Source organism: Schistosoma mansoni, chromosome 1, assembly GCF_000237925.1.
Source record: "Schistosoma mansoni strain Puerto Rico chromosome 1, complete genome".
Lineage (NCBI taxonomy): Eukaryota > Metazoa > Platyhelminthes > Trematoda > Strigeidida > Schistosomatidae > Schistosoma > Schistosoma mansoni.
Genome location: NC_031495.1, coordinates 62,891,084 through 62,918,928, shown reverse-complemented (window position 1 = coordinate 62,918,928; position 27,845 = coordinate 62,891,084). Strand labels below are relative to the sequence as shown.

The 27,845-nt window shown below is 34.8% G+C and overlaps 1 protein-coding gene and 1 non-coding gene across 2 annotated transcripts; both read right to left on the bottom strand.

The window, feature by feature from the left end:
- Positions 1 to 520: 520 nt before the first annotated feature.
- Smp_197020 (putative nucleolar protein c7c) lies at positions 521 to 27,140 on the bottom strand (the record flags this gene model as incomplete). The annotated part of the gene is made up of 9 exons (XM_018795148.1): positions 26,935 to 27,140; positions 26,736 to 26,900; positions 21,964 to 22,179; positions 20,891 to 21,213; positions 17,403 to 17,539; positions 14,751 to 15,114; positions 8,636 to 8,744; positions 2,207 to 2,350; positions 521 to 811 (listed from the first exon to the last, which is right to left on the bottom strand). The coding sequence occupies exons 1-9, from the start codon at positions 26,965 to 26,967 to the stop codon at positions 521 to 523; spliced, it is 1,782 nt and encodes a 593-aa protein (XP_018649490.1). The 5' UTR covers positions 26,968 to 27,140.
- Positions 5,863 to 5,929, bottom strand: Smp_tRNA_01628_Gln_TTG.1.1. The gene has a single exon. It is a non-coding gene (tRNA).
- Positions 27,141 to 27,845: the final 705 nt, after the last annotated feature.

Sequence of the window (27,845 nt, the reverse complement as noted above, 5' to 3'; positions counted from 1 at the left end):
TTCAGGTAAACCCACGATTGCGTCGCTATTAATTTTTTCCAAGGGGAGGTGTTAGGATATTCACAAGAATATCCCAAAAATTATCTCGAATGTAAAATGGTATGTTTTCAGACTCTTCACATAATTCGCATGTTATTTCCTATTGGCCATTATTTACAGTGTCCTAACTATGACTTTCATGTGTCGTTTCCCTATTGGTCAATTTTGAGTCGTCCTAATTATAACCTTCACGTGTCCTTCCTTTCCATTGGTTACCGTTAATAGTCATCGTAACTGTATAAATATGCCTTGTCTGTAAACCATTTTTGTTCTGCTGCTGACCCCATAAACAATTCTCATTTAACGGCTGTGTTCTGATTTATTGGAGTTGGGGAACAGTATTGGGGTCGAACTAGGATATCTGAATTTGGTCAATCGGTAGAATTTCGCGTAGTCCTATCGCAATACCCTATATATTTCGCATTATAACAAAAACATACCAATAAAATATTGAATAAACAATGTAGTAATAATAATAATGCTATAATGGAACGATGTGTAAAATAAGACATAAAATACTCACTTTAAATGTTGGTTTCCAATGAAAGACAAATGTTTCACCAGTCCCATAAAAATGTTTACTACATTTCATTGTTTCCGACATAACAGCACCAAATACAACACCCATTGTATCACGTATAAGCAATAGAACACTACCTTCAACATCTTTACATTTTCTGTACACTGTGTTTAAACTATAGCCATCATCTTCAGATTTGTAGATTGAATTTAAGTTAGAACTAGTCCAATGTGCAGGGAAGTTAACACTAAGCTAGAAAGTAAAGGGATAATTAAATTTAAGATTAGAAATACAAACAAAATGAATATGTGGTGTAGTAAGGATAAAAACAGTAAAGTATCGATATTTTCGTATTGATTTTTAATTACTGGATGAAAAATACAAGGATTGAGAATTGTTAATCATTGTTAAAATTGTATAATCAGGCTTAGTGACTATTTCATTGAAATCATGAACCAATCGATGTTAGATCATCATTGAAAACCCGGAGAGTCATTTCGTCTTATCATGGAGCTCCTTAGACGTGTGCACCCACAATCCGGCACGCGGTAATCAAACTGAAGACCTTCGGTCTGAGACGAAAATGCTTAACCTCTAGACCACTGAAACAGCATCTAACAACTGTGAACGCACCTGAACATCGTAATGAGTTAAAACTGATTGTGATAACATTTTCCTTCCATATTTACACAAAAACAGTATATTATTTCTTCTGTAACCGTATAAAATACCTCTCATTAGTAACATTTTTCTAGAATATGTTTGGTTTCTAATTAGAACACAATTCATATGGTATTTTCTTGATATGTATTCTCTCTAATATTGTATAATAATAACAACCCAAGATTATGAAAGTTTTCTTTTCAAATTATTTTTATTTGTGGTTTGGGCCAGTTAATATGACAAATTAACCAATACCTCAGAAACTGGAGCTTATGTAAAATCTGTTAGATACGATGATTTTTCCAAACACAACAAATTCAACTGACGATAGTTATCATATCTCTTCTTATACATAAAGGGATTTTCTTTAAAATATAAATGTAACATATTTTTTTTACAATCTATTACTTAAAATTACAAAACATTCGGTTTAGAATTCCTGGTCGATTCAGAGAATAATATCGCTTAATTGTTGAAGACTGTTAATTAGAGAACTAAAAGTGATAACTTTGAAGATAAGATCTACAGAAATGGATTATATTGTAATTAACATGTAATTTTGCAGGATCTTACAATAATCTAGAGTTTTAAAGAAGCACCAGCCTGTTTACAACATGACTAACGTAACTGTTGATTGCTCAGAGAATAGAGTAAACAAACATTCTGATAGAAGTAAATAAAGAAGAAATCTGTGATAGGAAAAATACTATAAAACTAAATAATTATTATAACAACCCCAATTGTTTGAGTCTTTTTATTCATAGAATGAACTATTTACAGAGTCAGAGGTTCCATGAAAAACACCAGAAGTTAGTGTTATCATGTACACAGTTATAGAAATTTCTCAGAATTGCACGCAACTGTACTTTACCTAACCAGGTTTGAATATCTTATAAATGATTCCATTTAAATGTTAATAAGCACAAAAAAGTAAAGATATTTGATTATAACTACTACTTCTAATTAAGACATTTAATAACTTACATCTACTAGCATGTCATTAGTTAATATTCCGCTTTCACCACCATTGAGTATTGGTACATGAATAGATTGTTCCAGACTTTCTAACATTTCTTCAACTAAACTACGACGATGACATACTGTGGAATCAGGATCTAACGACTGTCCCTATTGACCAAAAAAGTCACAAAGAATATAAACATGATAATAAAAACCTTATAATTATTAAACTGATAATATAAAATTACCCAATGAACTAACGGTGTCTTTCATTCATCTTTCCATACAGAGATGTTAAGGAAGTTAAGAAAAAATCTTGTAGTGTTGTGAGAATATATATACATAGCAATCCAAGCGCCTTTTAACACCAAATATTAGTCGCTTAACAACATAACACTGAAAAAGTGTAGTACTTTTTTATGTAAAGAAACATTTCATGAAGATAGAAAACTTCGATAACACTCGGAAGTAATAAATATGATATTGGGTATAACAAGAAGAAAATTTAAAGGCGCTGTAACATGAGCGTCTTTTTATTTAATAATAATTTTTCTTCATCAACTGTTGACATCCTGTAATAACATTTCAATGTGTAAATTACAAATGTTGTTTAAGATAAATTTATAGATATGAAGAGAGGATTGGTCAAAAGTTTATATGAGTGTATACCGGTATAATACAGAAAAGTTTATTAAGATCTATATGGTTTTTTAAAAAAAACAGTAGGAAGATCTAAAATGTGGAATAGAACAGTAAAAGAAGACTGCAGAGCTTGAAAAGGTTAAATGACATACTAAAAAGATATAATTTAATGATTAAAATATAATGTGCAATAAGCTAAACCTAATTAAAATATGATCACACAAATACAAAAATTCTGAGAAACATAATAGTAACTACGTGGATAGATAGCTTAAATCTAGAGGATGTGAAAACTTTTTCTGTATACAGAGGCTGTTTTTGTAAATGTATTCCCATAGTTTCTGTTGTATGTGAGTTGGGTTCTGAAACCATAAGGTAGGCTCGGTGGGATTTTGTAAATAACTTCACGTTTCATCTATGTGAGGACCAGTGTCAACTAAATGCTTCCAGATAAAACTTTTCATTACTTTCTTATGTTCTTCGGTCAACTATGACGGGTGATGTTCAAAAATATGACGATATCTTTGTTTAGATGTGAGCATAATACAACTAGCTCAGCAAGAGAAGCTGAAATGGTGAATACACGCAGAGGTAGAAGAACCAAACAATTTATCATTATTTCGTAAAATCACAATCGTCTGATCGAAGAAAGTAGGACATAATGTTACTTCATTGAATGTAACTTCCAAGGTTCCTTTTGTAAAGGTCGAACTACTATTTAGCTAGTTTCATTACTTGTAAACTGTAATCTCAAGAAATGAAGCCTTTCATAGTATCGTTGGTGATTTTACTTTCAATTTTTGTTTCAGACACATTAGTCATGATTTTTCTTCAACAGGATCGTCAAGGCTACCCGTAAAACTACCTAACGAAACATATATCTAAAACAAAATCGAAAGGAAAATCACGCGTAACAATGAATGTTTGTGTATAGTCTCCATAATTGAGGTTTCTTTATCTGAATAAAGTTTATTATTTATATCTAGGAAAAAGTTAGCTATTTCATTTTGCCGTAAGGGAAAAACAAACTTGAATAACTTATGGTTTTTTTGTTCTCCTTAATATAATCAATGAAAATCACATAAACCTTGACGGTTATTTTGTAGTCAAGATCTGTTCGTAAACAATTTCAACATTTCAATCAGAATAAATAAACAAGATAAACTTTTGCATGGAACAAAAAAAATAAATAAAATATAAATCACAAGAAAATAATAAGTTTGTTGAATATTCTATTAGAACAACACATGTAAACGAACAATTGTTTTCAATTAGATCGTCATCAGGTTTAACTCGAATATACATGAATGTTTATGCGAGCATTTTAGACCAATCAAGGCTATTTGAGTCAGTGATCACAATGAAATAGAATATGTCACCGAGCATAATAGGTAAGAGTACGTCCCAAATAGGACGAAATACAAGTCCTGGATTCCACTGCTAGCCACTATTCATCTTTGCTTACCATGCTTGTGAATTTAGGCTATATCGAGGCAATACACACAGTATGCACATATGCCAATTAGAGACTGACCAGTTGCAGTCCTAAAAACATCAATCGGAAGATCCAAACAAACAACAATAAGTAAATTTAGAGTACGTAATGATTTTAATGTTTTGTGATTACTATCCTAGTCTGTTTATCCACGTTTGACCTCCTATTTCCAATGTTTAATTATTGATAAGACTTTTGTTATCGTAATTCAATATTCCTACCACTATCAGTACACCTGTGTCCCCACTACCAACTTATACTTTTAACTATTATGCTCCGTGATGTATTCTATTTCATTGTGATTATTGACTCAAATTGCCTTGATTGGTTTAACATTTTCGCGTAAATATTCATGTATCAGTAAGAGTTTTGTGGAGATTTAGTATTTTCATAGTTGAAAGCGTGAGTCAATTGAAGCCAGAACACCAAGGAAAACCTGGAAGCAGTGAACGGCCGTTTCGTCCTATTATGGGACTCTTCAGCAGTGCGCATCCACGACCTCGCCTCGCAAGATTCGAACCCAGGACCTACCAGTCTCGCGCCAGAGCACTTAACCGATAGACCACTGAGCCGGCATCCGAAGGTGTTAATGTCTAACTCCGACCAATCCACGAAGTTGAGCAACCGTCCACCAATTGTCTTCAGTGAGTTCCTACCTCACAACAGATGTGGTTTGAACTGCACTGGTCATTGCTTCTCACTAGAACTCCAGGTTTTACCTCTCGAAGTCAGTCATGTATATTAGAGTAAAGCCTGATGATGATCTAATTGAAAACAACATTGTTAGCATGCATGTGTGTTCTTCTAATTTTCACAATGGGAATCTTCCATATTCTATTCACATTTTAAATGTGTATAAACTTAATTCATAAACGGTGAAAGGACAAATTGAACTATGTACTCAATTCCAAAAAAAAAATAAAAAAAATAAAATCTGTAATCTAGAAAATTAAAATAAATTTTATTTAAATAATCTAAAACAAAAAAAATATTTTCGATATCACATAAGTGAGATGAACAATTTAAACAACAAACAAAAAAAAACTTTTACAATGAGAGCAAAATGCATTTGTATTTGTATGCATAAATGAATAACTAATTTTTATTAAAGGCTAAACATTGGAATCAGTTAGACTCTGTACTATTCATTTAATTAAAGTCATTTAATTGTTCTATTTACCAAATGTTTTTTTTGTTTTTTTAATCACAGCAGAAATAACAAATCTTTATAAGGGTTACTTTTTTTTTTCTTTCATTTCATATGATAGAAGCCTAACACTGACGATACAATGATATTAAGTTTAGTTAGGAAATGAAATTGTTATTTCACACTTTTCACGTAACCATATATCGTGACTAGAAAACTAGTAGAACAATGTTTGTTTGTTTTTAACTCGTTCTTCAATGTTCAAGTCAAGTTACTACTTAATAAACCATTTTATTATTAGCAAAGATGGATAGTGGCTAGCAGTAGAATCCAGGACGCGCGTTTCGTCCTATTTGGGACTCGTAAGCTGGATGTTCCTGCATTTCAGAGTTGATGTTCACTCTGGGACTCGAACCCAGTACCTTTCGCTTCAAACGCCATCGCGTTATCCACTCAGCCACTGAGTCCTGATAACCATTTGCTTGTGCGATGGGGTGAAGTTTAAATTCATTTAGTATTGTTTGTTTGAATTTTCCCATCGATGCTTAGGACTGTTACTGGCCAGTCTCTTATTGGCATATGTACATACTGTGCGTATTGCCTCGATATAGCCTTAATTCACAAGCATTGTTATAGCATTGTTACTAAAGTCATGCAAGTTGTATTTAACCAGTCATGTTTACTTCAATGATTGTATTTTTCAGAAATATAGAAATCTTCACAATTACTAGTCTTATTTCTATAAGCGATTGCATTTTGATCAAGTGTGGTTTAGTATCAGTCGTTCGATTTACAATAGTTACGTTAGATTCGTCCTTAGATTTTTAATTCTTCATTCAACTTTCCAGAACAGAACAAAATATAATCGATGCTCACAAGAGTAAAGTGACAATTAGAAAATGGCAAAGGTGTAAATGAACAATTTAGCTCATGAACAACATTTTATGTGGTAAGAAAGATTGTTTGTCACACACACACAAAAGCAATTCACTATCTTTAAAAAGAAACCATCATACTAAACAGTATAACGGTAAATACATATGATCTTCGAGAACAGAAGATAAAGTCACTTAAGAAAAGAAATAGTAAGTAATCGGATGAAAAAAAAACACTGAAGAATTTAAGAACAAAACAGTAATAAGTTAAAGATGGATATTGGCTGGCAGTGGAATCCAGGACGCGCGTTTCGTCCTATTTGGGACTCGTAAGCTGGATGTTCCTGCATTTCAGAGTTGATGTTCACTCTGGGACTTGAACCCAGTACCTTTCACTTCAAACGCTATCGTGTTATCCACTCAGCTACTGAGTCCTGATAGCCACTTGCTTATGTGATGGGGTGAAGTTTGAATTCACTTGCTATCTTTGCTAACAATGCTTATGAATTAAGGCTATATCGAGGCAATACGCACAGTATGCACATATGCTAATAAGAGACTGACCAATTGCAGTCCTAAACATCAATGGGAAGATTCAAACAAACAATACCATGTGAATTTAAAACAGTAATAAGTTGTTGAATTATAAAGCTAGAAAAAAAATACAACATGATCTTCGATCGATTTTACCGACTTTGTTTATAAATACTAATTTTGTCTGTATTTACAATACGAGTTGAATACACTAGCATAATCAATAATTATAAAAACATTGTTTACACAATCTATGAAAGAATTGGGGTGAAATTATTTGATTATTTACGGTGAAAATTTCCATTTAGGAATTTCGTGAAACGTCAAACAGAACGAAGAAATATTTCTTCTTAATTAGTTTTTCATCATAGCTCTACAATAATATATATATATATATATTCATAAAAAATCCCATATCCTTGTAAAATATGAAAATCATACATTAAATACATCATTTGCACATCTGCCCTGAGTTTTACTTCAGATACTCCATTAGTCTTCTCATGCTGTTGTTATTTCGATTGCTCTCTGTTTTCCCTCCTCTTCTCTTTATTTTAATCGTCTGATGGTGAGTACTCTACTTCTAACTTCTGCTACGTACTACTTGTGCTTGTCCGCATATATAGGGCACAGTATATAAATATACATGAAAGAATACTACGGTTCAAGATCGGGGTAAGGTAAAAAGTGAATGCATCTAGATCATTGTGAGTGATCTTGAGTCAATTCCAGATAGCGAATATACACTAAATTCATTTAATTTCCCCAAATTTCTTATTTAAGACTTACAGTTGACAATAAAGAAAATCATTTGCTGTTTTCTTAACCTCGGAGTATTTTGATTGTACTATAAACATACACAATATCACTACGATTAATTTGATGAAGAAATGAAGAATATATATAAGGTGTGAAAATCTGTATTTATATAAGTCTTGAAAACGCCAAATGCCCTGGTACGGCCGAGAGTGGGGAGAGCACGCTCTCCCTCTCCAAATGCTCTCACACAGCCAGCGAATATATAGCCTTTGCCAGGGAAGTCCTACTCACTGCCTTCTCGTGGCAATACTGTTGTTTACGAAAGTGAAAGGATGAAAAGCCAATGTCCGGCGCTTTAACCGGGTTGGTGGACACGGTGAGTCCACCTAAGGGAGTTGGAAAACCCTGATTCCAAACCAATGGTGCACATGGGCTCCAGTATCCTGACGGAACAAATGGAGTGCGAATCAATCGTTGATCACCGGCTACCATGGGACTGCATCTCCTCATGATGCTCCACTGCCTTGTGAATCAGACCTTCAGGTCGAAGGCTCCGGGTGTGGGCTTCTAAGAAAACCACCTGTTTCAGTTCGGGCACCTGGGCAGTATCACAGCCCTCAAGCAAATCGAATGAGATTTGTATGGCGCATATGTATCTGGTGCTTCCTTGTACCAATATTTATGTGTTTAAATAAATAAATAAATAAATTATTCTATTGAATAGTTGGAAACAGACGAAAAAAAGATCTCTTATTAATATGAGTTTATGTTCAGTGTTATTGAGTATTGATAAAATATTACCAGCCAAACAGTTTTCTTAAACCACTTTTAGAAGATAAGAAGTAGAGTACATGAGATTATGCAAAGTACGGTAATCAAATTGATGATAATTCAAAAATGTACATCAGTTCAGAAGCAAATACAATACAAAGGTAAACTAGGCAAAAAGAACTTTTGACTTTCTTTGAAAATACTTACTAATTACAATATAAAATTCTTACTTTATCAGAATTTCCAATAGCGACCTGTTCAGAATCATTGTTAACTTCTATATGCTTGTCTAAGCTGCCTACACCAGCACGTAAAAGAAAACTGTAGACTTGAGTGAGGCTTTTAAAACAAACAAATAAAGAATTAAGATGATAGTTGACTGATGATACTCAGCATCAGAAAAATATTCCAAAAAAAGGAAAATATTGTCTAGTCTCGAAGAGCTATAAAAAAAAATCCTTCTCTACACTTACTTACTTTACTTACTTACGCCTGTTACTCCTCGTCGAGGAGCATAGGCCGCTCACCAGCATTCTCTGTCCTGGGCCTTCCTTTTCAGTTGTTTACACTAAGAAGCTAATATATTTTATTGTTTTAAATATCAAGCAATCGATTGTTATGTTTTATTGTACTCACCAACAATTAATGAGAAACAAATGGTTTTTACTTTCAAAAATCATAAAAAAATATTCAGCATCCACTTTCCTTTTCAGAGGACATTAATCCATTTATTTGGTCAAATTTAGTCATTTTTAAAAACTCAACATGTAAACGAAAAAAATGGAGACAGACATGAGAAGAATGAACAAGAATTGGATAGAACTAGAAAGGAAGGCCCAGGACAGAGTGGGTTGGAGAATGCTGGTCGGCGGCCTATGCTCCATAGGGAGCAACAGGCGTACGTAAGTATGTATGTAAACGAAAAGTTATATGTTAGAAATCAAGACAAGTGATATTTAGTTTCATCATCTATTTGATTATCTGGAGTTTGTAGAATTCCAATCACAATATTTTAACTAAGCTGTTAAATAGTAACAAAAAGAGATAAAATATCAAACGAATATTAGTCACTCATTTTGTTAAAGATGCTAGATTCCCAGAAATCACTTGGTAAACGTCTTATTTTTGTAATTTTATTTTGAAAATTTGAATTTCACATTTTCATACCCAAAATCACCCATTTTCACCTTCAGTTTGTATCTTCTATTTGGAAGGATCTTAAATATAATTGGTTCATTTCCTCTTTTAATACGGTATTTTGAGAAGTTTCTCAAGGGCATTTTTATACTGTATATGTATACGCTTGAGCTGTGTGTTTGTTCGTTTGTGCTTTCAAATGCTTGTGGAATACACTTTTCCCTCGCTGAATCAGGTCTTCTCCCTCTGGTCAGCAGAGCTGGAGTGCAGTGAATGGTTTAGCTTGTCCTGTAGTTGTGTTGCTGACTCTCGTTCCGTTTGCTGGTTTGGGTGATATCATAATCTCTTCAAACGAATATTGAGGCACAACGTAAAACCTGGCATATGTATACAAATTTACAGGTAATCAAGGGATACAATAACAAAAGTAAATTGGCAGCGTTACAGAATGTAATTTTGCTAAAGTTACAGAATCCTAGAATAAAATACTACAAGGAGTCAGTCAGTCAGCTACAACGTACAACGTAGGACCAGGCACATTTATGCATCGGTCCAAGTTGGCATACCTCGTTAGCACAACAAAATGAACACCGGATTCATAGAAATAGTTAATTTAGTGGTGGCAGTACATAAAAGATAGGTTGTATATAAGGATATAGTATAGGAAGGAAGACAGATATGAAGCAATTTTAATCTCAAGGTTTAAGGGAAGATAAAGAGTGTATACACCGACGCCATTGTGATCGATTCTGAGTCATGTCACCTAGAGTCTCCAACCATTGGTTACGATAGTCACGCGGACCCCAACCAAGTAGTCTGCATCTGCCAACATGGCTTATACTAGAAGTTAGTGACTTCAACGACTGATCCCACCCTTTGGTTTGGCCGCTCCTAACTCTTTTCCAACCATCTCCTACACTAGTCAGCATAGCGCGTCGTGGTAATCGGTGTTCAGTCATACGTAACACGTGGCCCAACCATCTCAGTCGATGAAGATTCATCACCTCATCAACTGATTTTCTATCATTCCCTAATACCCTGTGTCTAACTTCACCATTACTTACCCGGTGATCCCAGCAGATGCGAGCAATATTTCTAAGACATCTGTGGTCAAATACTAGTAACTTGCGAGTATCTTCTACTCTAATTGGCCATGTTTCACATCCGTAAGGTAGAACAGAGCGAACTGCTGTGCAGTATACTCGTCCCTTAATCGATAGATGGATATCTCGTCTTCGCCATAGGTGATGTAATTTGGCAAAAGCCAAACGAGCTTTTTGAATCCGTGCTGAGATTTCATCAGACACCAACCCATTAGGGCTGATCAGACTTCCAAGATAAATGAAGTTGTCGACGCGTTCGACTACTTCGCTCCCTATCCTTAGTTCAGGTATTGACGCAGGCCAGTCCTAGAGTGACAATTTACATCTAGATGGGGAGAAACGCATCCCAAACATCCTGGCATTATTGCTCAGTTCTAACAGAAGACTCTGCATTTTGCCAGCGTCTTCACCAAACAGGACTATGTCATCTGCGTATTCTAAGTCGATAAGTGAACCTCCTGGTAGGAGATCAATACTGAAAATTCAGTCGAAGAGAGTGTTATTTCCAGCAGCAGGTCTATAATGAAGTTAAACAAAAATGGGGATAGTGGACAACCTTGTCGGACACCACTTGAGGTTGTAAAATCAGATGACAGTTCGCCATAAGCTCTCACTCGACTAGTGGTGTTCGAGTAAAGAGCCTTCACAAGGTTTATGTACTTCTGAGGTACACCTTTCAATGACAGACACTGCCACAGAACCTCTCGGTCTACAGAGTCAAATGCTGCTTTCAGGTGAAAAAAAACTATCATACTACAAGGAACAAACGGTAATAGGATAATTTAGACAAATTAATAGTAAACAGAAAAACAGAAACGTAAACTCTATATTTAAACTAATATAGAGTAGAATTATGGAAAATTATGATGAAATGAAAACAAATTGCAGCCAAGAGATCAGATAAACTATGGTACATAGATTGAGAATTGTATGTTTATTGGAATTTGAGGACGAACAAACGATGAAGTGTTTTTTTTACAAAATTGAAAGAACAAAAGCGAATATCCAGCGCTTTAACCAGGTTAGTGGATATGAAAGATCCACCTGAGAGAGTTGGGAAACCCTGATTCCGAACCAGTGGTGCACATGAGCTCCAGGATCCTAAAACGACAAATAACGTATGGACCTATTGTTGGTCACCGGCTACCATGGGACTGCATCTCTGTTGGAGTGATCCAGAAAACTTCTCACAATAGACAAGAAAGGCTCAGGAAACATTGAGAAGCATTTTATCCAATCAGCGTTTCCAAGATGTTTTGCTAGAAACATCACGAAAATGAAAATTCACATGTAGAGTTTCTGATTGGCTGATTACTTTACTGCTACTATGTTTAGTAGCATTCCAGAATTTTCGGGAAAACCCAAGAACTTCTAAATTACTATAAAAACCCTGTATTTTTTGTACACAAATGAACCTTTGGAGTAAAGTGCTTCTCGCATATTTTGCTCTTTTTCTCTGGTGTTCAAGTTGCTATGTAGTTTTAGCTCGGGGTTTACGGGAATAGCTTAGGAACAGAGTACAGCGTTCAATTAGCAAGACTTATCAATCTCCTTACGTTGCTCCACTGCCTTGTGGATTAGACCTCTGAGTCATAGGCTTGGGGCGTGACCTCCTAATAAAACCACCTGCCTCCGTTTGGGAGCCCGGGGGGCATTCTAGCCCTCATCCAAATCGAATGATTTGTGTGTCGCATATATACTTGGTAACTCCTTATAAAAATGTTTGAGTTTAAATAAATAAACAAAATATTGGAGTTTGAAGAACTCTAAATGAACATCAACTAGGGATTGATATGAATCAATCATCCTAGCCTAATACACAATACCCAAGTAATCTATGTTTGTCCTATTCCGTTTTCCACCTTTAAAATATAGTTTCAATGACCAAAAGGTATTCGCATAATTTATCTGCATTGAAAACGGCCCAATTGTTCCAGTGGTGAGAAAGCCTGTTGACCAGTATATCGCTAATTTACGTTTTACTAAGGCTAATTTAATGTTCAAATGAAGTGATAGAAAAATTCACTTAAGTTATCCTTTAATTCTCGAATTATAGTCAATCCAGGCCAATATGAAACACCGAAAGGGTGTAAAATAACTTAACACTGCTATTGAAGATGTTTCAGTCAGTCACCAATAACGTAGGACCAGGTACATATATGCATCGGTTCAACTTGCCACACCTCATTAGAACAAGATGATCACCAAATTCATAGTATCTCCTTCAATGGTAGCAATACATAAAAGAAAGACTGTATATAAAGATATAATACAGGGAGAAAGAATTAGTTCGTAGATGTTTAGAAGACAGTGTATTCTGTTAGTCATTTTTACAGAGTCAAATAAGTTTCAACGATGTAGGCGTAAAAAGGCAAAAGTGAATAGGCTGATGAATCTTGAGACAAGAAACTTTCATCATCTGAATCAAACTAGAATGACACTTAGCTTTGTGATCTTTGTCAATGTTTTTACATTCTACTTCTATAAAGCTAAAATTTCACGATAAGAGTTTATAATTATGTGAAATAATTTAAATTTATGAGTTTACCTGCACAGTACAATACATTATTATAAAACTATGATATTTATTCATAAAACTAGGTAGTTTAAGACCTCATAATATGTACATGTATATGTATGTATGTATATATGATAGAAATTAAGGTCATGGCAACGATTTTTCCGAGAAATATTTCTACTAATATTTGCAATAGATAATACTTAAATGAGTCTAATGCTTTCTAAAATCGTTTAATAAATGAATCCATTGTTTAAATGACCATTTTACAGATTTTAAAAAAAAATACAGGAATGTCATAAACTGTTTTTTAGTTTACATCATTGATTGACTTTAGGTAGGCGACCACTGAAAACCAGAGGAGGACACTGAAAAGTTGTTTTACACTAGTAGGAGATTTATTAAGTTAGCACTGACTACTTAACCACTGATAGTACCCTAAACCATTTAATCTATGTGGTGAAAGCGTTTACTCTTGATCACTGGATCGACGTTGAATGGTTCATTTTGTAATGTCAACCGATACTCAATAGTGTATGACTATTATTAATGACAATCAGTTATGTATAGGTTCATGCCTAACATCATTGAACTCCATTGAAAACGACTTTTTAACCAATATTGGTAGAATATTGAGAAACGGGACAAGTTAGTTTGAATTTTAAAGTTCTCGTTAATGTATTGACCTGTTACACGTTGAGAAATCTAAATATAACTCGATGGTCGTACACAGAACAATCCTACTTTCTATGATTTATATCTAGGTATGTTTGAAAGTTAAAAACACTAAAATTGTAGAATTATATAGAGGTAAATTAAGACGAATTCATAAAGCTGATCATGATAATAAAAGACGGTTTAACAACTTATTCTTGTTACTTAATCTATTAATTGACATTTCAAGATGTCTGTTAATGTAATATGATATAAGGGATCCGATCAGCACTAAAAGTCTACACAAGCACAACATTAGTCATTATTCCGTCGTTCAACCTCCTATTCCCAATGTTTAACTATTGATAAGACTTTTGTTATCGTAATTTAATATTCCTACCACTATCAGTACACCTGTGTTCCCACTACCAACTTATACTTTTAACTATTATGCTCGGTGACGTATTCTATTTCATTGTGATTATTGACTCAAATTGCCTTGATTGGTTTAACATTTTCGTGTAAATATTCATGTATATTAAAGTAAAGCCTGAAGACAATCTAATTGAAAACAAACATGTGTTGAACTATTCCGTCACCAATCGGCTGTAAGTACTTCAGTTCTAGAGGAGCTCAGTCACAGCCGTAACGTCTAAGACTGTGAGGCTGAGTAGCACACATTGGCACTGACCATCAGTTTCCTCGAGAGTACAAACATGCCTTAATGAAGATTGTTAGATAGCACGAAATGTAGGTCAAGTGGGGTTTCTAGTTGACTACTTCCAACCTTCTAACTAATAAATCATTTGTAGCCCAGAAAGTAGCTCAAAAATATGCTAGATTGTTCAGTTGATAACATAAAGACAAATAAGCAAGATACTGTATATTGATTATCAATAAACTGCTGTAATCACTGAGAGGACTTATGCTTACCGATCAACAGCAAGACGAAATATATGAGTTATATCTCCAACTAGAGTGATTTTCAAGTAAAGATCGCTTGTAAACTTAGTTACATTTTTGTCTTCACTGTTATTTTCCTTTTGTAATAATTGACTCTCACATGTACTCAATGTTTCTAAAGATGCTGTCGGTAGTTGGTGCGGTGATGATGACGCTGACAAAGTTGTCTCGATTTCAGGGGGAATTTCATGAGTTGTCAACTGTTCATCAATATTGACAGCATAAGTGTTATCGGAGAGACTAACGGAATTATCGTTTATAATTGATTTACTAGTTTCGTCAGGCTGTTCGTCATCACGATTACTGGGTGAATTAGAATCATTTCGCTGATCATCTGAATAATTAAACAGAAAGAAAGAAAAAGGAATTTTACGATAAAAATTTGATTTTCAATAATAAGGTAGGCAATTTGAATGAACACATAATAGAAGTCTTAAAATTTTATGGGTTACGGAAAATACTTGCTTGATTGATTTCGACATAAAACCTTACTCACCAATGCTCAGATGTTTTACTAGATTAAATATATTCATTAAGGAATTTCACTAAACTTTAAAAAATGAGATGGTTTTTATAATAATGAGATGGCCGTCCACTGCTTTCAGGTTTACAACGGTGGCCTAGTTTAGATAGCCCCATGAATTCAACTACTAAAATAAGAGAAGTGCCAGAATAATATTCTATCCAACCTAGGAAGTACTTAACAATATTCATTAATAGTCTTTTTAGCGAAATATACCCCATAAAATTTTATTACAAACTATAAAGACAAAACGGCATTCATTATAAATTCCCAATTTACTAGCTGTCCACACTAGCCAATGTTTTGGTTTTGATTTCAGTTATTTATTTATCTATTTATTTATTTGCCCCCAAATGCCCTGGTACGGCCAAGAGTGGGGAGAGTCCGCTCTCCCTCTCGAAATGCTCTCACATGGCCACGCGAATATATAGCCTAAATAAATTTATTTATTTACTTAAACACATAAATATTGGTACAAAAAAGTACAAGATATATATGCGCCCCACAAATCTCATTCGATTTGTGTGAGGGCTATGATACTGACCAGGTGCCCAAACTGAAACAGGTGGTTTTCTTAGAAGCCCACACCCGGAGCCTTCGACCTGAAGGTCTGATCCACAAGGCAGTGGAGCATCATGAGGAGATGCAGTCCCATGGTAGCCGGTGACCGACGATTGATTCATACGCCATTTGTTCCCTCAGGATACTAGAGCTCATGTGCACCAATGGTTTGGAATCAGGGTTTTCCAACTCCTCTAGGTGGACGCGCCGTGTCCACCAACCCGATTAAAGTGCCGGACATTTGTTTTTCGTCCTCTCAATTTCGTAAACAATACCCCCACCACGAGAAGGCAGTGAGTAGGACTTCCCTGGCAGAGGTTATATACGCGTGGCCATGTGAGAGCATTTGGAGAGGGAGAGCGTACTCTCCCCACTCTCGGCCGTACCAGGGCAGTTATTCCAAGTTTTAAATAAGGAAACGCTAATTTAGATCTATACATTACAATCAAAATATCGCGATATCTCATTTATACTTACTAAACTGCTTTTAAATGATCTTTATCAAACAGACAAATTGATAGATGAATAGGAGCCCCATAGTCCGATACAATGAAGTCAACTGCTAATAGTGAGGTGAAAGGATTAGTTACACATGCATGAACGATTTTAAATGACCACCTTCTATGTTAATTTCGTTGTGAGTTACTTATCCCTAACTTTTTCTGCAGATAAAAAACACTTATGAATTTACTGTCCGCAATCTATAATTATTTAACTAAAACAACCCTATCAATATGTATGTATATACATATATGTTTTAACAGTTACAAAGACACCATACAACTTTGTTATCATTAATCATGTAGTATGTTAGTGACTGTACAAACGACCTTTAGACGAATAATTGAAAATCTAACTTACAAAGATTGGAAAACCATAGATAATATTTTCATCATATGATTAAAATTATGAATATCGTATGGTTTGAAATAAATCTACTTATAGAATTATAATCAAAAACATACAAATGAAGAAATAAAGTGCTTTAATTGAGATACTATGTCATCTTATAAGAACAAAATCAAATTTGTTCATTGCATCGTAGTATCCTACTCCATAGTGTTGTCAGTCAGTCAGTCAGCTACAACGTAGGACCAGGCACATTTATGCATCGGTCCAAGTTGCCATACCTCGTTAGCACAACAAAATGAACACCGGATTCATAGAAATAGTTAATTTAGTGGTGGTAGTGTATAAAAGATAAGTTGTATATAAGGATATAGTATAGGAAGGAAGACAGATATGAAGCAATTTTAATCTCATAGTTTAAGGGAAGATAAAGAGTGTATACACCGACGCCATTGTGATCGATTCTGAGTCATGTCACCTAGAGTCTCCAACCATTGGTTACGATAGTCACGCGGACCCCAACCAGGTAGTCTGCATCTGGTTGGGGCAACTATCTAGCCCCACTTCATTGATACCGATTTTAAGTGATTCACCAATAGGCTGAAATGCATTTATAGTCTTTTAGTATAAAATATTCTTTCATTCATTTGACTTGTTTAGGTAAAAATTGAACTCTATGAACAATATACAAATGGAAAACTTGCCAGTATTTTCATTAGTTGACTTCTCATTTTCATTTATACTTTGCATATTGTCATGTTCTTCTGCCCTTTCATTTTGCAAAGTTGAGTTGGATAATAAATTTAATTTATCGTTACTTTCGGACCTACAAAAAAGGTGACAAATCCTTATAGCGATAAATTTAGGTGAGAAACTAAGGAAATGGATAATTCACAAATTTAATAATGAAAATTTTTTAATTCATCTATAAACATTAGGATGTGTTTCATCAGCCTACAGAAAAGACAACCCAACGAATTTCAGCGTGTTCAAAGACTATTTCCCAAATCAGTAAACTACCTAGTGGTGAGTAAAAGTAAAAAAAAGACTTTTTTCATTTGAAATTGCCCAGTAGAGCACTATTATTAACAATCCTAAAATGTAGCGGTACAGCCAAAAGTTGGGAGGCTTGACTTTACCTCTCGACATTCTTTCATACGACTAATCATATATAGCCTCTTTCATGGGAACCTTCAAGATCTTTCTATACTAGTTATTTAAGACTACCAGTACCAGTGCTACTATTGCTATCTGAACTACTTCCTCACAATATTAATTTTACTAAGAATTCTGTGACCTTATCTGTTGAAATCAATTAGAAGTAACGCACTTCTCAGGAAAAGAACATGATTGTCCGCTCAAGATATTGAGCTTGGAAAATCAAAAATAAATTTGTTAAAAAAGCACACAGTTCCAAGTTACTGGCTTTGAGGACAACATAGCAAGGCGAAGGAACAGTACACAGTAATGAAGACAGTAAAAAAGAACTACAAACACTATAAAACAAAGAATGTTAAATGAAAGATAATAAAACATGTTTAATATTCAAAGCCTCAATGAGATCGGCCTCATATCATATCGTTTAGTCTCTAATAATTGCTTTTCTATTTGATGATAAACATACAAGAGAAAGCGAGTTCTATAAACAGCTTGAACTGAGTTGGGAAACCCTGATTAAAAACCAATGGTGTACACGGGCTCCAAGATCCTGAGGGAACAAATGGCGTGAGGAACTATCGTTGGTCACTGGATACCATGGGACTGCATCTCTTTACGTTGCTCCACTGCCTTGTGGATCAGACCTTGAGGTTGAAGGCTTGGGGTGTGGCCCCCTGAAAAAACCACCTGCTTCGGTTTGGAGACCCGAGTAGCATCACAGCCCACACACAAACCAAGTAACTTATGTGGCGCATATTTATTCGGTGCCCCTTTGTAATAATATTTATGTGTTTAAATAAATAAATAAATAATATATCACAACTTTTGTGATAATAAAATAATATATTTGTAGTATACCGGTGGGCATAAGAACTAAATCCCTGACAATTAAGAACTTAGCGTAAGTTGCTTCTTCAGATAATGAATAACTTCTCTTGTTCGATATTGAACAGAGAACGGGTAGAAATGTTGCCTTGTATGAGCATCATGTTTGACGTAACGCGGCTAGTATATTGAAACAAATTATGCTTAAAATGAACTCGTGTAGAATAATTGCAAAACAAACACTTTTTCCTCTTTGATAAGCTTCTAGGACATCCTCATATGATAATTATAAAGTTCACAAGTCTTCTTTTTACAGCAGCTTAGTGCAACAGGACTACGTTATGTGAATATTTTAATTGACTTAAAAAATAATGACGTAGAGAAATGAGTTCTTGAGAATTCAAAGGTAGATATTTACTCACATAATACCATACAACACAAAAACTTTGAGAGTTAATAAAAAGCCCATTTCGTATTACTAGTTATCTAAGTTTTAATTTTCTCTAGTTTTCAAAAGGATATTTTATTTATCTTGATAAATCTATTATGTGTGAGTTGATGAATAGATTGCTATGTAAGGATTAACGTACTACCCGGTTACTATTTTAAGAAAATGGAATACTTTATAATCTATGGCCTAATGTTTGAAACTAAAAATGCTTGGACTAATAATGAGTTAATAGTTTTACTAACAATGACCCTTGATAAAAATGACATGTAGTTAAATATAACAAAAATACCATGCGTTCAAGTCGCTCAATAATCATTACACAGTAATGTTGGTAAAATGAAGAAATGAAAGCATCCCCAGTCTATATGTTATCACTATCTCTTTGAATATGTTTACAGTTCGCATAATTACACCATAAGTTATTCAAAATGCGACTAAATCCTTTATTAGATGGCATTTGACATGGATCAAAATCGTTTGCAATGGCGAAGGTGCATCCACTCTTTGTGTCCTACCAAATTCTAATCTTCTGGATTCTTCATGTCCCTATCTTCTTTCTCTTTCCAAATTTATTTCATTGGATTATACTCCTTCAATAACATCTTTAAACCCTAATTTTTCACATAATGCTTATACTTTTACTACTTCTACCACCATGGGATTTGAATCGACAACTGCATCTCTGTGCTAATATGGTATGGCAACTTGAACTGATGTACGTACGTACGAAGTTCTACGTTGTGACTGACTGACTGATTTGACTTTTAATCCTTATATTCCAATCTCAAACCTCATTCCATCTAAAAGATGTATCTCAAAAGGTGATTGCCAACATTTATACTTAGTTGTTGAGTTTTACACCAATTTTTAACATTAAAGAAACCTATGTTTATTTTAGATCGATTGAACAACTATATATGATATTTATAAGGTCAACGAAAAAACAAAGAGTAAATAGACTATTATATAGATACTTAAGCTTAAATTTCATGCATTTTTTCAGCCTACAACTGTTTTGGATGAAGATTAAAGATGAATTTTATTTACTGACGCATAATGACAGAAAAAATGATTTAAATATGAATAAATACTGTCAACAGAATGTTAGTCTTAATAATAAGAATAAAAACATATTGAGATTGTAACACGATATATCATACTTATAATCCTTTTTTGTAACAATCCCGATGGTGAAGCATTTATCTTAGTAGTTACACCATTTACTCTTGATGATTAAATCTAATGATATGGCTTTAGAAAAAATAGTTCTCTAAATCTAGAACACAATAATCATTCTACTTCTTTTTTCCCCTCACTATTTCGATTCATCTATTTTGTCTTTATGGGTTGTTTAGTGTCCTGTTACTATTAGAATAACTAAATCTACTGTTCTATTGTTTGTCTTGTCAATCTATCATTGTTATGCCTATGTGAATTGAACTATATGACTTGAACTAATAAATATTTGTGTCAGATACTGTACAAAATAAAATAAGGAAAGAGAATTCTAAATATTCATTTATATGGTCTATTGGAATAGAGTATCCAACCAACAATCATATAATTAAAGGTTCACATCTATTCCATCTACTTCGGGTTAGGCATATTGATTTCATACAAGTGATTTATACTGTGGCTTTGTACTTTGGATTTTACGTTCCATATGACCTATCGTTTTATTTAAATATAATAAGTACGTGGTATGAAAGTGATAATAATTAAAGCATATAAACAAACACTGACTTTAAAATATGTATAACATCGTTTTCAACAAGCGTTTTCATAGCAACAATTGAATCTAATGGAATGCATAATCCTAAATTTAGTAGTTCTTGAGGAATGTGACAACAAGAAAGCTCAGCATTATTATCATGGCAGGTGGATGATTTATCTTCAGAGTCATGATATGATTCAATCGTTTTGTTATGAGTAGCATCAATGTTATAATCACTTGAAGATAATTCAGAATGAGAAGCTATATAAGCCTGCTTTTGTGCTACTGCAGTTTGACTTGCGTCGAAACATAAAGATTCAGGTGTAACCAACAAAACACCATCTATCAAATTCTAGAGAGAGAGAGAAATAAAAAAAACCACAGATACAATCCAAAAACTTCGATATTGGATAATTTAAATAAGAGAACGATTTTTGTTTAGTCGATATTCTGCTATTATACATTAATTATTAATATTAAATCAGGAACCAAATGTTAAATTCCGGGTGTTTATTTCTGAATTTTGATAGCCAAAAGTTAAATATGCCCACTAAAGTGGATGACGGGACAATAGTCATAAAATCGATTTAGATAAATAATCTACTCCTGAAAAGTTCGGCCATGAATCAAGCAACTTAAACTTAAAACCATGAGCTATGACATTGAACTACAAGACTTTGAATTTCAAAAGGATAATGAGCATCCATAAGACTGCAAGCTTTCATAATGAATGAAAATAGATATTAAATGCTAGTTATTTAATGCCCACTAATCGGGTCCAATTATCTGGAGTTGTGAATTACCATTACGTATAAAAAAGCATCGCAAACCTGATGGGTTGTAAAAAAGATGAGATCGACATTGAATCACAATAAAGTTCCAGTTAATATTCCAGATGTTATGGCATTCACTTAACACTCCGTCGTATCCCATTTCTTTGTAACTTACAACTAGCATTTCTTATTATGAACAACAGATATGATTCCTAGATTACCACTGATGAGAATTCCTAGGACTACAGATTCTTAAGAGCATATTGACAGTAATGAAGTGTCCAGCCATATAACAGAAAGATAAAAATTTAGATACTGGTAAAACTCACATCAAGACTTTTTAGAACACGAAAGGCATTCACTTTAACAAATTGGCGTTCTAGGGCATCATCATCAATGGGATAAGATTTATTAGGATTCAAAACACGTGTTGTATAAAAGAAGGGCTGAACAGCTAGAAATCCCGCACTTGTAGTATCGACATTTTGCTTATCCATATCCTCTATGCGCAACGCAACACCAGGAAGATGCTTTATTTTAGTTGACTGGAATCACAAAATAAAGGATGGAGTGTATGAAAATAATCTTCTTATGCTGAATCCTGAGTGAAATCTGTTTTAAAATATTACCTAACTGTAATGCTCGTATAGTTATAAAACCATCATTCTTAGTTCAAATGAAAGATATGTAAATATTCTTTATTAAATGAGGAACCTATATTAAAACTTAAAATATTCACATAAATATGAATGTATCCTTAACTGCATCTTAACTAGTTATTGAAAAAAATTAATGGCAAGTATTTATTTGCAGTCGAGTAAACCATGTCGTTAAATATAATGTAACGAATTAAAAGGTCATAAGCCTCATCAGCATCTGAAAATTGCAGAGCAGACAAAACCATCAAGACAATAGTATGCAATCCTATTAAATGGACCTGCATAAAAATGATATAGAAAAGGTTTGACCACTAATGCTGGTGAAAAAACTACACCAAAAACAACAGGGTTTGACTTGTGGTGCTTATTAAGGGAAGGTCTCTATTCAGTTAAATGATCAGAATTTATTGATGAGATGTGTGTATTATTATGCGTATGTGCTGAATATTCATTTAGAAAGATTATTTCAGATAAGAAAGCTAATTGAAAGAGATTTAAGAGAGATTAAAATATGAAAGCAACGACCTGACGCTATGATCAACTTCATTGGCTAAATGATTTAATAAGGTGTAGGATATGATGAACATGTGAGTTGGCTTAAGTCGTTAGAACTGAAGGTTCTGGATTCGAGTCCCGCATGCGGGGTCGTGGATGCACACCGCTGAGGAGTCCCATACTAGGACGACACGGCCTTCCAGTGCTTCCAGGTTTTCCATGGTGGTCAAATCATGAATTCAACTATTAAATTACTACAATCTCCACAAACCCCCATTCTGTTAAATTGTTACACTCCATATTAATATGTAAAGAGAAATTTTAAAAGATAAATAAAAGGAAGTATTGAATCAACTGTAAAAAAATACATTCATTCTCAATTGGTTGGACTTCAATGCTTTTGTGAATTTATACACATTAGTGCAAGTATGTTAAAATTTCAGATGTCCCAATAAATTCCTTTAACTCCACCCGTGGCTCTTCTAGAGTTACTGTCAGTCCCAAGCACAAATGAAGGAGGAAGGATGGGTATGAAGTCAGAAAACCCATCCCGTAGAAAAAACCTTGCTAAAAAACGCTAATTAGAACAAAACATTTAAACTCTGTTCTCCGAGTTAAACGATCTTCATTAAGAACAATTATCACGCCTCATGGTGAAAGCCGAGATTCTCCGAAAGTCACGAGGCCGATTACCCTTCTAATAGCTAAAGCAACAATTAACACAAATACATGGAATAGTCGAACAATGTAGGAGACCGGGAGGACTGATCAAATAGTTGTGGAAATCAGGGAACAGCTTGACGGCGCTCGGAATAAGTGAAACCCATTGGACCCAAGCTGGACAGAAAAGGATAGATTCAGGAGAGATGCTGATGTACTCTGGCCACGAAGAAGAAAATGCTTTTCAAAGAAGCGTGTAATGCACTGGTATGATGGGGATCTCATGGACTCAGAATCATCGTCATTTTTCGAAACAAAAAAGGAGGGAATTACAATAAATGTCATCCAGTGTTATGCACCCACCAATAATAGCAACGACCACGATAAACATGTTTTATGAGAGGCTGTAATCGATCATAGCGAAGTGATCAGGAAACGACCTGGCCATTCTGAGAGGAGACCTAAACGCGAAAGTCGGAATGGAAAACACCAGGTATCAAGATATCATCGGATGACATGGATTGACTAGGAGAAAGGAACGAGAGTAGTGACATTTGAAAATTTATGTGCATTTAAAAAAATTGTTATAGGCGGCATAATATTCCCACATAAACGCATAAACAAAGCTACATGGGTCTCATCTGATCACACTACACAGAATCGGATCGGTCATATTTGCATCACTAAAAAAAATTAGAAGGTCAATGGAAGATGTGAGAACCAGGAGAGGAGCTGACATAACTTGAGATCACCGCCTGATGGTTGCTAGGACGAAACTGAGGCTGAAAAAGCACTGGGAAACTGAGGAAACAACACTACAAAGGTTTAATACAGACTTCCTGTGAGATACTAACAAACTCAACGAATTCAAGACAACTCTCAACAATAGGTTCGAAGCCTTACAATATCTACTCAAAGAAGAAACTATTGTGGGGGACAACTGGAAAGGGATGAAAGAAGCATTGACTTCAATGCGTCAGGAGGTGCTTGGTCACAACAAACATCAGCATAAGGAATCCATCTGTATCGAAACCTTAGACAAGATTCAAGAAGGAAATAATAATAAGAATATGACGGCAATTAACAACAGTAGGAAAAGAACAGAGAAATTCAAGGCACAGGCTGAATACAGAGAAGTAAACAAGCACGTGAAGAACACTAGAGCTAATAGGCAGAAATATGTGGACGACCTAGCAACAACAGCAGGAAAAGCTGCAAGAGAAGGAAATATAGGACAACTATATGACACAACGAAGAAACTGACGGAATAATAGAAAACCAGAGAGACCGGTCAAGGACAAAGGAGGTAGGACAATCACTGGAATTCAAGGACAGAGGAACGGATGTCAGGAACACTTTGAGGAACTCTTGAAAAGACCAGTTCCATTGAGTCCACAGGATATCAAAGCAGCACCCACAGACCTTCCTATTGATGTCACTCCACCAACAATCGAAGAAATCAGGATGGCAATCAGACAAATCAAGAGTGAGAAAGCAGTAGGACCTGACAATATACTAGTCAAAGCACTGAAGTCATACATAGAAGTGACTGCGAACATGCTTCATATTCTACTCAGGAGGATTTGGGAGGAAGAAAAAATACCGGTGACAGACTGAAAAGAAGGATATCTCATCAAGATACCAAAGAAAGTAGATTCGAGCGAATGTGAGAACTATAGAGGCATCACACTACCGTCAGTGCCAGGAAAAGTTTTCAACAGAGTGTTGCTGAATCGGATGAAAGATTCAGTAGACGTACAGCTTCGAGATCAACAGGACGGATTCCATAAGGACTGGTCGTGCACAGACCGAACTGCTACACTACAGATCATCGTTGAACAATCAATTGAATTGAATTCGACACCACACACCAACTTCATTGACTATGAGGAAGTATTGATAGTGTGGATGGGAGAACCTCATGGAACCTTCTTCAACACTACGGTGTAGGTGAGAAAATCGTCAACACCATCCGGAATTCATAAGACGGACTACAGCGAAAAGTCGTGTATGGAGGACAGCTGACAGACTGAAATCTCACAAGGCCGATCACTCTTGTTCTTTTTGTTTTTTCTAGTGGTTGGCTGGATTATGAAGACCTCCACATCTGAAGAAAAGCACGGAATACAATGGACGGCTTAGATATAACAAAACGATTCGGACTTCGAAGATGACCTAGCCTTTCCATCCCATACACACAAATAAATGCAGATGAAAAACAGTGTATCAGTAGCGTCTGCATCAGTAGGCCTCAACATACACAAGGGGAAAACCGGGATCCTCAAATACAACACGGGAGTGGTGGAATCTTTCACGTACCTGAACAGCATCATCGATGAACAAGGAGTACCCGATGCAGATGTAAAGGAAATGATTAGCGAAGTAAGGGCTGCGTTTCTACAGTTGAACAACATACAAAGCTTAACTTTCTGTCACCCAACATCAAAGTTACAATCTTTAATACAAACGTCAACACAGTTCTACTGTATGGGGCTGAAACTTGGAGAACTACCACAACCATAAGAGGAAATAAGGAAAATACGTTGAAATTTGATAGAACATACGTTACATAAATCATCAGACTGCATCACGAGGCAAGCTCTAACTTGGTAACTTGAATGGAAACTGAAAACAGGAAGACCAAACAACACACTACGTCGAGAACTGGAAGCAGACATTGAAAGGATGAATAGCGACTGGACACAACTGGAGAGGATTGCCCAGGACAGAGTTTGATGGAGAATGCTGGTGAGCGCCCTATGCTCCTCGACGAGGAGTAACAGGCGTAAGTAATAAATTCCTTTATAAACTACAAGTGATGATAAACACTTCATTTATTCTGTGCTCAATGTAGTAGCAATGAAATTTTATGTGAAACTTTTTAACTACAAAGATTGAGCTCAGGATACGATTGCGATAAATTTTAATGTGGGATTTTTCCAAGCACATCGAAGAATTCTACATGCAAATGAGTCCCACTGAACTAACTTACAGTCCTTTTGATTTATATATAGATGCCCAGTTGATCATTAACTTTTTATTTATTCAACTACAAATAATATTAATGAAATCCATCAAAAGAGACACGGCTCATTGATTTATATGGTTTAATTGAAATATTTTCTAACAAAGCTAAATCTAGAGTGCTCATTAGAGTATAGATGTCCATATATAGCATTGAGACTACTATTAATTTTCCTTATTCTCCAACTAGTCCTATATTTTAATGGCCATTTATAAGCAAAGTCAATCATCACACTCCAAAAAATAGATTATAATAAACTTACACTGCAATTTGCACGTGCAGCTGTTGGAATAATTAAACGTTGACCAGGAAAAACAGGAGGGAGGCCGTAACTCATGAGGGGCAAATGATTTGCTCTAGCAATCTGAGTTGGGGTTACAAAACCCAACTGGGCGGCGATAGCCGACAGTGAATCTCCAGGTTTTACCTGAATGACATATTTAATATGCTGCTCTAATTACCTCGTAAACGCAGAACTCTCCTGAGGCTTCCATAATGATGTGACAATAAAGCTAAGTAGGTTGAGCACCTTGTTTAACCACAACTACGAACATTTGATACTCTTCACATAACTGAACAACAGGAGATAAAAGTGTTATTTCCCTAAGCTCAACGAAGAAAACATAGAACCCTTGACGATCGATTTGACGATGATAAGCTAATAAGGCTGGTAAATTTTGTAGTAAAATGAAAACAGACAATTAAAAACTATATACATATATATAAATACAACCTCGATTTTAAGAATCACATTTCAAAAACTGAATTGACCAATTATTAAGAAGTGGTTAAACTTTAGTTTAGATGCTGGAGTCACAAACACTTTAACACCTTATTTGGAAGGTGAAAGCACCATCCAGATGCCTAAAATACGTGATTCCTGGTCGATCGATTAGTTTTAAAAAAAGAAGCGGTATTGAAATGTAATAAGCTTAACAATAATAATCATTCTTACTGGTTTTGAAGTTAAAGTTTCATTCTATCTAAAACATGGAAAAGTGATAAATTGAACATTTACCATGGATGGTAAGATGCTACGAAAAAATCAAGCAGTGTAAGGAACAACTGCGCTGATTAGAAAGAGTAAACCAACCCAGATGTGACACGTCCATGAAAAGTTCTATTAAACACATAATTCCCTAGTAAAACAGAATTTTTTATTGGTATCCCATTTTAGGCAGAACTGGGTTATAGGACTTTGAAGCATTGCAAGAGAAACGCCTCGTTGATTTTTCTATGATGGGTGAAACTAGAATATTAGTTGTGCTCATCAACACTTGAGGACCGGAAAACAAATGATTTAATTCAGCTTTTTTTCTAAAAGGCGTAGTACATATTTAATCCACGACAGTTCAGCCGTCTACCAGTTGGA